The sequence below is a fragment of the Stigmatopora nigra genome, chromosome 7, assembly GCF_051989575.1.
Source record: "Stigmatopora nigra isolate UIUO_SnigA chromosome 7, RoL_Snig_1.1, whole genome shotgun sequence".
NCBI classification, from domain to species: domain Eukaryota; kingdom Metazoa; phylum Chordata; class Actinopteri; order Syngnathiformes; family Syngnathidae; genus Stigmatopora; species Stigmatopora nigra.
Genome location: NC_135514.1, coordinates 8,083,513 through 8,099,187, shown reverse-complemented (window position 1 = coordinate 8,099,187; position 15,675 = coordinate 8,083,513). Strand labels below are relative to the sequence as shown.

General features: G+C 38.8%; 1 protein-coding gene across 3 annotated transcripts in view; it reads left to right on the top strand.

Moving 5' to 3' along the window:
* Window positions 1-15,675, top strand: part of creb5b (cAMP responsive element binding protein 5b) — a 49,297-nt gene that overhangs the window by 9,003 nt on the left and 24,619 nt on the right. For 2 of the 3 annotated variants that reach the window (XM_077721744.1, XM_077721745.1), the window contains exons 5-8: window positions 9,592-9,662; window positions 9,927-10,020; window positions 10,871-10,992; window positions 13,699-13,844. In XM_077721744.1, the coding sequence (XP_077577870.1) occupies window positions 9,609-9,662; window positions 9,927-10,020; window positions 10,871-10,992; window positions 13,699-13,844 (416 nt within the window). In that variant the 5' untranslated portion in view covers window positions 9,592-9,608. Of the gene's footprint in view, window positions 1-3,545; window positions 3,723-9,591; window positions 9,663-9,926; window positions 10,021-10,870; window positions 10,993-13,698; window positions 13,845-15,675 lie in introns of those variants that run through there. The other variant, XM_077721743.1, reaches the window with a different exon arrangement.

Here is a 15,675-nt window from a genome sequence, read left to right as displayed (position 1 = left end):
TGTTAATCAGCTTGTCATTTTTCTTTCATCTGGATGCAACAAGGGCACAAAAAACTCTTTGTTTTGAGACTCTCTCGACATTCTATATTCTATTTCGGCCCAAAGGATGAGTGGTTAGTGCGTCAGCTTCATAGTTTCTGGGGTTGAGGGTTCCATCCCAGTTGGGTCATCACTGTGTGGAGTTTGCATGTTCTCCCCGGGCTTGCATGAGTTTTCTCCGGGTACTCTAGTTTCCTTACCGTATTCCAAAAACATGCATGGTAGGGTGGTGGAACACTTTAAATTGCCCCTATGTATGAAAGTGAGCGTGAATGATGGTCCGTCTCCTTGTGCCCTGTGATTGGCTGGAATAGGTAACCCCCTGCGACCCTTGTGAGGATAAGTGTTTCGGAAAATGAACAAATTTTGTCTTAAAGTGGAGGACTGAGCATGTTAGATGAAGTGTAACATACAGTACAAAGCTCTGTTGGTTGACTTCCATGTTGTTCCAATTTTCAAAAACAATTTTCCCCTCTGGGAGTTGTAATATTGTTGTTGTAGTCACTTTTAGCGCAACAGCAACACATTTGCTTGCTTTGTTTGGCACAGATTGTATTGGCGGACGGGAATCGCTTGGCCGCTAATCGAACCCACAGGCTTTGCATGAGAGACAGCGTGTACTTTTGTTAACAAGTCTAAAATTCGATTAAATTGAAATAAAACTGTTTGCACATTGAAGGTGCCTGACAGTCGTGTAATGGAAATTGAGATTTTTGGTTTCTTTACACTATTTAAACTATTGGTTCTGAAATTCAGAACTGAAACAATCTATGAAAAGCAATGTAACAGCTTGTCATTACAGAGCAATAGACTTTATCAATAGAGTATATCAATTTGTAGCTTAGCAAAAAATATAAAACCATCCACAGATATCAACTTTTTATTTTTTTTTAATATCTTCACAGCTCCCTGCACCCTTTGCCATCCATGCTTCAGTGTCAATGCCTTCCAAGGTGAACTTCCTCATGAGTGTTGCACAAAGGCATAATAATAAAAGGTTTAGTATAATATAGATCAAATTGGCTTTAGTGTGGGTCACTGACCCGAATCGCATCTGTGCTTTCCAGCCTTAATAGTCTGCTTCTCTGAGAACATAATGTTTGGACCGCTTGGGTAATATATTGGCAATAAAGAGACAAAAGGATGTCATAAACGTTGATTAAAGCTCTGGTTAAAAGACACAGGCGGAGGAGCTTTGAGTTATGAGGGCTTTTCAGACTGCGTTATTGTTTCACTGACAGTGCTCTTAGCGGAGTGGTCGCAGGCAAGTGGTAAACATCTCTCAATGTGCGAACAGTCATTAATCCCAGGAGCTGGCCGGGCTATGGCTTCCTTCACCAGCCGTGTCTGTGGCCCTCAGAAATCACAGCCAAGTTGGCACCGGCAGGTCAAAAGAGAGCAACTAAATAAATGGCCTGTTTTCTAAAGTCCTTTAAATCTCTTCTTCTGAGCTGGGGGAAAAAAAGCCACACATTTTTTTTACAGTCGAGTGGCACAACTGCAGTTGCTGTGAATGCAAAGCAATGATGGAAAATATTGGTGACAATATTATTTTTGCACTTTTGCTTCACATTTAGTGTCCAAAGAAAAGGGAATAGACTCGCCATGACAGGAAACGTGACCCAACTGGACTAAGCAAACATGATGTTTGACAACAATGTAGAGACAAATTGAAAGAAAGCAGGGAACTGAATAGGAACAAATTGACAGGACAACAAAGCACACACAAAGAAGCATTCGGACAAGAACAGTTGGAGGTATGTTCTTCTATTTGGTCAACTGTGTTGTAGATCTTGAATGGACCTTCACAAATAGCAAGGACACATGGCAATTTAAAGAATTGGGACATCTTTATCTTCACCTTTGGGAAGTTTATTTAATTGAACTCATCTTTTTTCCATTAACACATGGAATCTTCGGTAAAACAATTTGAGGCACATGGAGGAAGAATCCAGGGAAGGAAAGAAAGAGTGATTTGAAAGATTGGTGGCTAATCAAGAGCTACAGTGATTGAAAGTGGACTGGCTTTTCTCCAGCAACCAAGCCAATTTCCATATTTCGGTGTAGAGTTGAAGTCCTGAAATTCTTGCTGTACTCTTGAATGACTGAGTTTCAGCATTGTGAAGAAGGGTTGCACCCAAAATGTCATCCTTTAAAGCATTCTATGCTCTTGCAAGATTTGCTATGATCATCTACAATAATGGTCCAACTGCTTTTGCTTTTGTAACCTTGTGCTTAAACAGATTGAGAGCAAATGTGTAGCTTTTTGGCAGTGATACAAATAGTTGGAATCCAATAATTAGACCTATTGGGTGCATTAGAGTAGATTGTACCTTGAGACACATAAATGTTCTCCTCTTACGGGCCATAAAAACTGTTGGATGGGTTTTACTTTAATCCATAAAGACTTTTCTTAATTCTTGAGGACCAGAGGGGGTTGCAGGGTTTCCGGCCACTGCAGAGCAAAATATGGAAATTGAATGGTTTAATATGAAAGGTCTGCAACCTCTTGCTCCTGAAGGTCTCGTGGCATTAAAACAGGAATTTCCTAACATTGAAAAAGCCATTCTTTATTTAAGATTAAAGAGTAATTCATTGTTTGTTTCCCGCAGTTACATAATAGTACATATGTACAATTATAGTTTAAATCTATCCATCCATTCGTTCATTTTTGATAACACTTTCAATGATTGAGGATTAAAAGCACATAAAGCCAAGCAAGTATTCACACACACACAGTCACACCTTTGAACACTTTAGAGCTGTGGTCTCAAACCTGCATCCCAGGGGGCAGTTGTGGTCTGTGTGGTATATTATTCTGGGGCCACCTACTTGACTTCAAAGCTAGTGTAGAGCATACATTTTTGGAGGTTGTCTTGGGCATTTTTATTCATTTCTTCTATACACCAGGTTCATGCCAGGGGTGCTGGAGCCTATCCCAGCTGACTCCTGGTGAATATGTGGCCAGCCAATCGCAGGGCACATGGAGAAGAACAACCATGCACACTCATACCCTTACCTAGGGGCAATTCAAAGTGTTCACTCAGCCTCGGGGAGGAAACCAGAGTACCTAGAGGAAACCCACACAGGCCCGTGGAGAACATGCAAACTCCACACAGGTGGACGTGACCTGGATTTGAACCCAGGACCCCATAGATGCGAGTCCAACACACTAACCACTCACCCTACCGGCTGGCCTGGAGCTAACATGACTCATATAATGTAATATCCACACAAGCGGACTGCAGGTCTTGAGGGAATTAAGTTACTTTTTTTCTAATTGCAATGAATAGCAATGGCATTTTCAATTATTGTAATGAATAAGCAAGAGTTCCAGCGCCAGTCTTTTCAGTCTACTTACTTACTATATAGCACCAACTAAATACTACACCCACACACCCACCCTGGTAGTCAGCCACCAGCCAGCCTCCGCCCGGCCACATAGAGCTAGTGGTGTCCGTCACCCGGGTCCATCGTCATCCTCTCGGCGTGCGCACTGTCAAACTCCGCCCATCTCGCACCGCCTCCAAGCGGAGCGACCGCAATGATTTCGAACTTCAGGAATCCCACGTGACGTCACCCGGGGGTGACGTTATTCTTCTCTAAATAGCTCGTATTGTAATTTTTCCTCAGTCCAACGTGCTTTCTTCCGAGGGCCGCTTCACGTTTTCTACACTTGTTTGGTAAGTTCAAAATTCTCGCCGCGTGTGCGCCCCTGCAACCTTCTTGATGCCACTTTTGAATGCAAAAAAAAGCTCCTTTTAGTCGCTCCAGTGACACGCTTGTTGAATATTTCTTTCTCCTCGTGGCACGTTACTTGTGATTAAGTGTCACGATGTCATTGTTGACATGTCACTTGGCTCTTCTCCGTTAAGAGTGAAGTCCTGGTTTCTGATAGCAAGCGCAGCTGATTATCTACACACGCAGATGGCATGTTTATTATTTTATTTCGCAGTTCTCGCTCCACGCTGGGGCGTTCATTGTCATGCTTGTCCCATCTCGGGATAGGCAAAGCTACAGATCCGTATTTATCCTTCCTTTTACAATCAATCCGGGCATATTTTGAAGTGATTTTGTTGCTTTTTCGAGGTTTGCCGAGGTTTACTTTGCACGAAAACAGGCAAACTGCGCTCCAATTATCAGATGAGTGCCCATTGTCATTATGTTTATGTGACACGCTATCAATAACCACTTGTGTCCCGTGCATACTAGGCTTTTAGTGTTGATAAATGATTATATGTAGGCTTCCACTATTATCTGGTGGCTTCATTTTAATTATTCATAGTAATCAAACGCCTCATATAAAAGCTCTATGCTTGATGATACTATTGTTTATTTTAATCAATGGATATATATAGAATAACAAAAGGCTGTAGTTGACTCTTACACTTAAATGCATTTACTATAGTACATAAGATTGTTAATTAATTGTTAATGGTTCAGTCTAACTGTAATGTGTCTTCTATTAATCTGTTGCTATAGATCAGGGGTGGCCAAATCCGGTCCTCGAGAGCCACAATCCAGTCTGTTTTCCATATCTCCCTGTATTCTACACCTGAATCCAATGATCAACTCATCGGCAAGCTGTTCAGAAGCTTGATACCGATCCAGATTATTTGATTCAGGTGTGTTGGTGGAGGGAAACATGGAAAACAGACCCGGATCTGGGCTCTCGGGGACCGGATTTGGCCACCTCTGCTATAGATGCTTCCGTAATTACTTTGTTAAAGGGCATCTTAATTCTGCCTGGGAATTCAACCAGCAACACTTTTCTTCTAGTGTCTTAAGGTTCATGACATTGTCAATTGTTTGATTACAGTAAACACCATTCGGCCATTTGTTATGTCTAAAATTGTATAAAATTAGTGTTGCTTTTATTTTTAATTGTAAAAATGGAACCTTTGGATAGAGAGACCCCATACAAAAGTTATTTTCTTTTTAACCCAGGACCTAAAACAACTAAATCATTATTATATATTTGATTATTACCTACCAGGAACTTTGTACTACTGCAAATCTAAACTATGTTGTGTACAGTACTGTTTGTGTAAACTAGCCCCAGGGTAATTCTTGCTGCCATGCGTAATGATTGACACATGCCTAAGATGAGTGAAATGAAAACCAATCAAATTGTAGTGTGTAATGACTGGCGTTAAAATGGTCCAATGATTGCACGAAGAGTGCCTGATGGGTCATGTTGGTACAATCAGAGTATACAGGAAGGAACAGAACAAAAACAGAAACGCAAGTTGCAGCTCACGAAAGAATTTACAAGAAAGTCTTCCTTTTTATATCCCTGATGATAAAGAAAGTGGATTGTGTAACTGCATAATTACACGTAACATGCTCAGTACATGTTTTTTTTAATGTATTTATCCTTGTTGTGAAGTAAAGAATAACTTATATTCTTTTTTAGATTTGTTCTAGACAGACTAAAATGCCTTGCACCATGGCAACTTGACTGGGTCCAGTAATGCCTGTCATTTTTAACCAATCAACTCCAATTGCCTCCAGAATTGAAAATGTCACTTATGTTGATAACTATACTTATTATCTTAATGCGAACCTAATTCTTACCATATTTTGAATCAGCTTGTTGATTATCCAGCTGCACATGAAATATGACCACCATTTCCATTCCATTTATTTTGTGATGGTTGTTACACGTGTTCAATGTAAAACCCTCCTTTCTTAATTATGGCCTAAATCTATGAAATCAGTCATGGTTCAGTCAATAGTTTTACCCGGGCACATTGTAAACAAAGATCCTTAATAGTAGTTTTTGCCAAAGTTTTCTTTCTTTCAGTTTTCTAACATTTTTTTAATTGGCTTGTACATTTGTGATTTTTTTGTTGATGTTCAGTCAAAGATTTGGAGCTTGTGCACAGACATTGTCTAGCTGGACCATGTTCCCCGCCTAAGGGATTGTGGTGATCCCACCTTGAACCTGTGCTGTCAAAGGCCTAGGCAGTGGGGAGCAAGAGGTTTGAATTGCTGTGCATGTTTTCGCATGCTTTAACCCCGTATGCCTTTGCACCATTGCCACTCATTCCCTTGATGTGCTGTTGAAATTCAAATATGCACTCAACCTGGAGAATTCATTCCCTTATTTCTTGGTGAAATTGAACTCCGCCACCTTAATCCTTCCCATGCGCACACATCAGGTTAGAGTTAATGTAAAGCGTAACCAAATAACCTTTGCTAAACTCAAACATCTCTATCAAATTAGAGAGCCAAGTGGCCTCTCTGAGGACAGGACATTTAGCACTGATTAGGAGAAGTGTGAAAGGCATTGAGTCGTTTTAAAAAAGAAGAATGACACCTTTTTTTTGGTCTCATATGGTTTGAATTTCTTGGCAAATGAGGTAGACGGACAATCGAAAATAGGCATATTTTTCATTGTCATTATTGTATATTGTCGGTTTGTTACCTTAGAATTGGTTCGAAGCAGGATACGGATACCCAAATAGCCATGATGGAAAGGTGAATGAAAATTGTCATTTTTAGACTGGTTTAGGTTGATATTTTATTTGTTGTGTCAAAGGGAACCAGCTGGGTTTTCAGGCGCCCACAGCGACCTGGTGACAGCAAGAGAGAGCAGGACCTCCTTGGTCCCTGACAAAGAGACCCTGTCCAGACCCTGTTCTGCAGGCTTTCCAATGAAGCACAGCTTGTTTGGAAAACAGCACTGCTTAGCATAACACAATATTTGAGTGTTTTGACTGTGCTTGAGGAAATAAGTCTGTAGCCCTGAAAAAGACACATTTAAGTCATTTACATCTGGTGCCCACTTCAACTTGGCTCTAGGTAAAATAATCATAAATGTGTTGTGTGGAATATGTGACAAATATGGCGCCCAATTAGGAGGAATAATTCAGGCAAAATCTGCAGTCACCAATCCACCACTGCTTTTATGTTTCTTTATAGCCTCTTGAGTTAAGATGATGCAAAATTGCAGTTACTTAGTCAGGGTCTTATTGAATTTTCTTGTGTCTTGATATGTATTGAAAAGGTATTAATGTACACTATATGTAGTGTCTTTATAATTTTGCATACTGAGGAGGAACCATACTTGTGTTTTTGTTTAATATAAAACTAATTAGTGATGTACTTTGCAAATGGTTGACATATTAAATCATTGAGCAGTGCTCCAAAGTGGATGGTTTTCCCAGGAAGAATAACCTGTTGCGAAAATATGTTCTACAATTAAGACTAAGCAACAATTGCATGAACAGTGTTTGAAAAGCTGGAAATGTCTGCCCAGGCAGGACATAAAAAGCAACATGTCTTGCAGTGGAATAAAGAATACTACATGCTGACTGTACTTTAAAAAAAAATCCACAAAAGACGTCTGGCAACCACAAGGCTCGGAAGCAGTTATGCGTGTGCTGAGATAGCAAACAGATTTCTGTTGTTTTCCTTAACTAGACAAATAATTGGACAGGTTGCATAGGCTTTTTGGAGTATACTGAAGATTTTGTAGTTGTGAGATGTATGGGAAAATCACCATCTGCTGTATAAAAAGAGTTTGACGCTTCTCATACACTTTGGGTTTCAAGTGCAGTATAAAACATGGACACAAAATAACTGTCAGAGGTGCTGCACCTGACCAGCAAATTCAAAGTTTGATGTCCTAAGAACTTTTAGTGTTGTTTAAGAATCTAGCTCTAGTTACAACTGTAGTTTATATGCCAACTGCCCTTGAGTTACAAGTAGGGTTTGAGTGTTCGATAAACCGTTAAACTCTGCAATTGAGACAGGTAGCCTAGCCTTGCTTGTAGTTTTGCATTTGCAACACTGAGTCAAGGTTATAGTGTTTTGCTCAACGCATTCAGGTCTCAGAGTCTTTAAACCACCACATATTCGGCCTTGGACTAATCTTGGGAAGTCGTTAAAATGTTTTGATGGTTTTTGTTCCCTCTGAAGAGAAGCGATGCTCTACCATGCATGCATTTTTAGATCAATTTACCGTGTGTTGATGCCATGACTACAGTCCAATTACTATAAGTGAAAAGAAGACTGAGCGAGTCACATCATTCGTAGACCAATCATTCTTTGAGGGGATTTATAGAAAATATATCTTAATGCATACCTGTCAACTGGTACGTTCTCGCCGTAATTGGTACAACTGAAAGCCCATTTTTATATTGGTACGCTGTACACATGAAAATGGTACGCTAAACGGTGATTTTGAGAAAAAAAAATAAATTAAGGCACTTTCTAGCCATTTTTCACCATCCGCCATTGTTTCTTCCCGGAAACGCATGTCTGCCAAGTGATATATGTACCGGCGCCTCTGATTGGCTAAAAAAAAAAGATCATGATAAACATTTCGTTTTGTAACACTTTCACCATGTGATTTCCGTTTCCTGTTCCCTTGTTTATGTTTACTTTCATTTTCACTTGTTGTTCGTGATTTTTTACAAAAAAGTAAAGTGGTAAGATTTTCCATGTATTTATACATATATGTAAGGGCGAAAACAAAATTTGGTAAGATCACAAATGGTTCGAGGTTGACAGGTATGTTAATGGAAACTGTTACGACAAATAATACTTCTTTTAAGAAATGCTCTATTATTTATTGTAGTGTGAATCCTTTTCTTTCCAATATAAAATGATTTCAAAAGCGCGAATTGGTAAAAATTAAATAAATTAAATCCTATTTTTACTATCTCGTTTTTATTATGTTGAGGTCCTTAAAGTCGAAGAAAATGGCAGGGTTGGAGAGAGCTTTAAACGCCCTCAATTCTTCCCCAGTGCTCCAGTGTGTCTCTAATTCTGGTAGTAGGGGGAGTTAGTGATGCAATTGGCCCCATTTTAGTCAGGCCCCCAAATTCTGGAAAAATAAAATGGCGATAAACTGTTTAAAGCTAACCACAACGAGTTCTACATAGCTTGTTCTCATAGCTCATTGAATTCCCTCTATTACTTGTCGATTTAGATCTAGACGTAAAAACAATCAAACACTTTTTAATTCAATAAAAAATGAAAGTTTAATTGAAAGATAATTTAAAAAAACACTACCTTTTGATAGCATAACAAAGTTGAAATTAAGATGTCCTTATCGTCTATTAAGTGAATTTGACAGGGAAATGACTGCTTTATGATGGAACTTGAAGATATAATCCTCCAAAACCAAAAATGAGATTCAAGTGTAACATTTAAGTGTCTTAAGCAATTTTCCTCATTTTCTCTAATTGGAAATTACAGAAACAATTGAGGTGAAAACAATTTTCTGCTAACCTTTATCCAGCAGATGTGGTCTGCTTCCAAATTCTGTACCAGCTTTGTTTGTCAGGTGTCCCAAGAGGAGACTTTACTAAATCCATAATTTTCAGTCCTTGAAAACCACAAGCCATTACATTAATGTAATTTAAAGTGAAATGCGAGCAGACGTCTTTTATTACTGAAATTACCTTGCAGCTGCTACAGGTGCAATATAATTTAATGCCACACAATGAGTGTATTTTTTCCCCTCCACTTTGCTGCTGTGAAAACCTGCGTCACTCATTTCCTCTCGTGATTTTCCTTTTTTTGTGCTTTTTTTTCTAGTTTTATGAGAAGTTGTGATGAACTCAGACCCGGAAAGGCCGTATGTTTGTAACGCTCCTGGCTGTTCTCAGGTAAGTGTGTCAGGACAAAACAACACACTATGTAGCATGTACAAGTGTGTGTTCATCTGTGTAATATGAAGAAGAGGTCAAAGAGGTCAACTAATGAGGTTACTCCCTTTCATTTAAAGGAGGAATAGGAAAAACAGCTGTAAAATAAACCTCAATACCTTTTCTTCACAATTTTTGTAGTGCTAAAATGAGTTTTTTTTTAAAATGAGTTTGATATTCTTTGGTATTTATATACTTTTTTTTTGTTTTTTTTATATATATAAGCGATTCCCCACTGAAGACCATCTGATGATACATCGACATAAACATGAGATGACCCTTAAGTTTCCTTCTATAAAGAATGACAACTTGTTATCAGGTGAGTTAAAACTTTTCTGTGTTAATGATCTTCTGCTCAGAAACATCAAATCTCGGTTTTTGGCTCCAAATGGCAATATCTCCACAATACATTATTTAAATGATTGTCTTCCTCTGAGCCTCAAAGATAGGAAACATACTCAAGAACTGTGTATATATATATATCAACCCCCCTTTTGTACGTAGTTCTTTGATTTACGTATTTCCTTACAAAATCATTTACTCGTCGTAGGTCTTATCAGCAGCTAAATGTCAGTACTCACATTTTTTTGAGGCACTTTTCACCTCCAAAAGAAAAAAACAAAAAACCTGAATACGCCGGACAGAAAAACTTATTTAGGGTTCATAGGTCAGCATGCCATTCAGAGTAAACCAAGCCACGGTCTCCTGAAAGTAGATAAACAGACAGAGCTATGCTTTTAGCCTTTGAAACAACCCTGATTCTAAAATCGCCTTTAACTGTCTGAAACCTGATCCGTGTGAACCCCCCACAAAGCCAAGTTGAATGCCACAGATTTTGAGTGAGCTTAACAAATGAAACCCTGGATGGTAGGTAAGATCTGTACTTCATCTGCTGCATTGTTGCTGTCAACAAAAGTAGTCATTTTTTCTTCAAAACATAATAGCAACCACAATATACTGTAATGCATCATTTGTTTTTCAAGCAATTACTAAGTGAATGCCGCACATGTGGCGTCAACCAAACATTTCATATTAAATCATGACAGCTAGACCTTAAAAGAAGGAAAATAAAAATAAATAATACTCAGAGAGAATCCACAATATGAGTTTCTTCATTCATATAATGGGTATGATAATAATGTTCATTGCATTTGTTCCTTGATCTGCAGACCAGACGCCAACGCCGACACGCTTTTTGAAGAACTGCGAGGAGGTGGGACTTTTTAGCGAGCTCGACTGCTCCATTGAGCAAGAGTTTTGCAAAGCCCAGGAAGAAGAAGACTCCAAACAGGTAATGCAGGAATAGAAGGCTTGGGTTAAAACAGGTGAACATGAAGCCACAAGCTCTGTGTTAGAGGTCGGATCAGGTGCTGATGACTTCTTTTGGAGTACAGCCATCAGTCATGTCAATTATCCACCTTAGGCAGCACAGTTCAGAAGTGTCACCTTCAAAATAGTACAATTAGTTCACTTTGAAAGTTTACATAGTTGTTTCCTTTTGCCACGTCTTAACATATACTCCCTTAGACCCAAATTACCATTTTTTCATTTTAAAATTTTACACATGAACATACTATGACAATATGGAAAACATTTTTTTTGCAACTATATTTAAATACACGAGTGTATTTTTCTAATACTGGAAAGATTGTTACATATACAAGGTTAGAGGTATTTTTCAGATTCTCGTACACAATCTGTACTTCAGCCACAACCTGACAACTCATTGGAAATTGGACTCCCTTTGTCACATTCCTTCACACCACTATTTGAAACATGCACATATACAAAGTATACACAGCTTTTGCCTTAATCTAAAAATTGCGCTCAGGTGCCTCCTGTTTCCACCGATCATCCTTGAAATATCTCTACAGCCTAATTGGAGTCCACCGGTGGTAAACTCACTTGATTGGTCATGATTTGGAAAGACACCCACCTGTCCATACAAGGCCCCGTAGTTGACAGTCAATGTCGGAGCAAAAGCTGAGCATGAAGTCATAGGAACTGGGACTGTAGACATCTGAGACAGGATCTGGGAAAGGCTACAGATACATTTCTGCTTTTTTTTTTTTTTTTAATTACAATATCCGAATAAGCACCGTGGCCTCAATCATCTCAATTCTAAACTGTTGGAGTAATAACGCAGTGGTCAGTTGGTTCTTAGGAAGGCATAGACCAGACATGGGCAAACTACGGCCCGCGGGCCACACTCGGCCCGCTAGGCCTTTTAATCCGGCCCACCGACGTTGTCCAAATAGTTTGTTTTTTTTTCCCCAAGATGGCACCGTCACGCGGAAGCCAGTGGGAGTAGCTCTTTCCACTCTTATTTGTTTTTCATGTTTTACAGGCCCTCTATCTTTTTTTAAATTACATTTTAATATTTCTTAATACATTCCTTTTTACTTTACTTTGTACTTTATACTTTTTACTTTAATGATGAGTATGTTAAGACTTTAGTCCTTTTTTCTGTTTATGTTTCATGTACTGTTTACGGATGCAGTTTTTTATATGTATCGTATCTTGTGCTGATACGGCCCATCTGTCAAATTTTTAAAGTCAATGTGGCCCCCGGGCAGAAAAGTTTGCCCACCCTTGGCATAGACTCTTAGTATGACTCAAACAAAAAGAGAAAGTCAATTGTTTTTAATTATTTTGTGGGCAACGACCCATACATTAATAGCCTTCTTCTTTATTCATCTAGAATGACATTTTCATCATTTGCACAGAACCTTCACACTACTTTTAGCCTTATGTGGCTAAAAAAGGTCTGTACTTACAGTATAAGTATAGTATGTGTTATGTTCTAAAATGAATTCCTGTTTTCGGATACCAAATATCAAACTGTGTTTTTTTTTCAATTTAAGACTATTTATTAAGTTTAAAGATGCTAAAAGTGAGTGGGGAAGAAAACGTGAACAAACAAAGTTCCTACTTTTTTTAAATTTTGCATTCTAACCTGCTTCTTTCACACACAATATGATTTTCATATTGTTACAAAAACTAATAATAATAACAACAAATATTACCAGCATTCTAATTCCACCTTTTTGGTTCCAATTTTATGTGTATACCCAATTTGAGCACCCAATCTTTTTTTTATTGACAGAGCTAGATAGCAGGTGCAGATATGTCCTCCATTGCAGATGAATAGATGAGAGATAACTTTATGAAACTTAAAAAAAAAATACTAGTCTCTGAAGGAAGTCCCCCATCTTTTCAAAGCTGACCGTACCAATGCAGACATGCAGACGTTTGGGAGATCCTTTTGTACATTGAAAATACAAATATGACCATGCAGCATGCTTTGTAGACTTGGCAGATAAAGACGATGCATTGCTACTTGTCAAATCATAAGACGGATTTCTTATCTAATCTGCTTGTCTGGGAAAATGTGTGGCGCGCGTTGTATATACGCATGTTGTCTAAGTGTTTTGACTCTGGATCTCGTCTCTGCCCGGGTCGACCGTGTCTAGCCTCCCTAGTCTGTATTCTTTATGATGGGAGGCTGTGCCAATTCAGAAGAGGGCGAGGCAAGTCCCAGCATGCAAAATACAGAACTGATAGCACTGAACGAATGGGCCTGTGAATGGAAAAAGTCTACTTTGTAAATCATGTCCGCCAAAAATAAATGTGTTCAAATAACCTGTACAAAATAGACAATCTTATTATCCAATATTTATTGATATTTAACTCTCTGTATCGAGAGGAGCCAGATAAGGTGACAGGCATGGTTTCCACAATGAGGCAATTTGAAGTGTGATGGCATCGGAGGTTTTAGTGGGAGGTCAAATATTATGAATCTGTTGACCTGTTTGTTTTTTTGCCGGAAATGCCACGTCCTGGGTTTGAAACTTGGGACAACATGTCTGGGAAAATGTTCTTAAATAGCCCATGTACAAAGAAATGCTGAGTTTGTTTGATTATTAGTTACTGGCTCCAAATCAGTTTACAGAATCCTTTTTATCACTTTTGCTGAGACTTAAACTTTGCATTTCAGAACATCGCTCTTCGCAGTGGCCAACACCAGCAAGCCCACTCAAGATTGGGCAACCACGATACGAGCATAGTGATCCAGCAAGCTCTACCCTCACCTCAGTCCAGCTCGGTCATTACTCAGGCTCCATCCACCAACAGACAGATTGGGTAAGTCGGGCCACAGTCTGCAATGTAATCAACCTCGTATTTATTTAGGAATGACAGAATACAACAAATACAATTAGCTGTAGTGATAGATTTTACAATCACTGACCACCAGTTGAAATGAATACACAAAGTAAGAATTGGCGGCTATCTGTTCACATCAAGAGTCTCAACCCGTGTCCTTCGTATTGGGTGCAGATTGTCATTCTCTCTAGTTCTTGACGTAATGTTAGTATTTTGTTACGTTTCCAGCAATGTACCACAGGGGATGGCTGTCCATGTTTTGCACTTCATTCAACATTGTCCCGAAGCAGAACATGCCAGAAATGAGCTCATTGTTGAACACCCTCAGTAATGTTTGTGTTAACAGTGGTTTAACATTTCATCTTCTAATATTGCTCTTTTCACTGCGGGGGAATGATAACTTTAGCATTCTTTGATTTTCGTTCCACTCCGACACAGGTGTTGAATAACAACACCGGCCAGATCTGTGGCTATGAAAGGAAATATAGTGGAACTTTTTTTCCTAATAGTTATCAGCGCTTTTTGTTTAAGATAGTTTGAGTTTGAGCATTTGGTGAGGATTAGTACAATGTCCAAAATAACTTTACTCAGTTTGCTTGTTTTGCCTACAGCACAATCTTAATTTTTACACAGTGGCTTATAACAAAAAAATTGGTCTTGCTGAACTATTAATTGATGTATATTTTAATGAACTTTTAAAGCTAACTGTTCTTTGAGATGGTACTGCCTGTTAAATGTTTGAGAAGCACTGGGTTGGTACATTTTAATTAAAATAATGTTAAATATAATTATTTTTAATCAAATGTTTTACCTACATACTACATTTTTTTGGTTTATTTGACTTATGTGGTTCCCAGTTGCTGTAACAATGACATTTCACAATCATCATGGAAAAAAAAAAACGTTAATGGTAGTTTCCTTTTCCCTTTACCCTTATTAAGTGTTCATTCTCTTTGTACTTACTATAAGTTACTCAATATGGTCCCTTTGCCTGATAAAGCAAAATACAGTTTGTGGTGACAGTGAAGTCTTTCAGCTGTGAGAAGGTTTGATTTGTATGAACAACAAGCTTTTGGAAAGTCTTGTTGTGGAGGTCAGTGTACTCTTTATCAAACTCTCGATTGATAAAAAATGATTACACTGACCGACTGACTGGCCATGCTTCCACCCCAGCAACCACTTTCAGACTCGTGCCAAGTCTGTGTTACTTTAAACCAGGCCTGTAGAAGGCTAGACATTGAGATGTCTCAGTGTTGGGCCAGTCAGTGCTGTTCGAGGTTATCCTGTGTAGATTTACAGCTTGAGCAGCTAGTGAATATTGGATGGGAGCCCCGTCGCTGCTATAAGCCTGACTGACATCCCGTCAGGTTCTTTGTCAAGGACGGGGATGGAATTTCATCCGCTATGGAGGTGCTGGCAATCACAGCCAGTAACCTAGACTTTGCGAGACCTGCTTCACCTGAGTTTACCTGTCATTAAAAACTGCTCACCTTACTGAAAAATGTCCCCCTATTTACTGGTTAATGATCGTACATGCGCAAGTCTAAAGTTTGGTAAGAGGCCTTCTGCTCGTAGATATTAATATTGGCTAAGTGTATGAATGCAATTTGAGGCATATTTGGTGGTTGAAATAATAGAAAGTTAATTAATTTTGTGGTTTAAATGTTCATTCTTCTATACTGGTATTCTTTAGTAGTGTCATCCCAGTAGATAATGCAGTTAGTTAGTCAATGTTTGAACTCCCAGTGGTTTGAATATTAGCAAAAGAGTGGATTTAAGCGATGGAAAAAGTGTGAAACTGATAATGCAA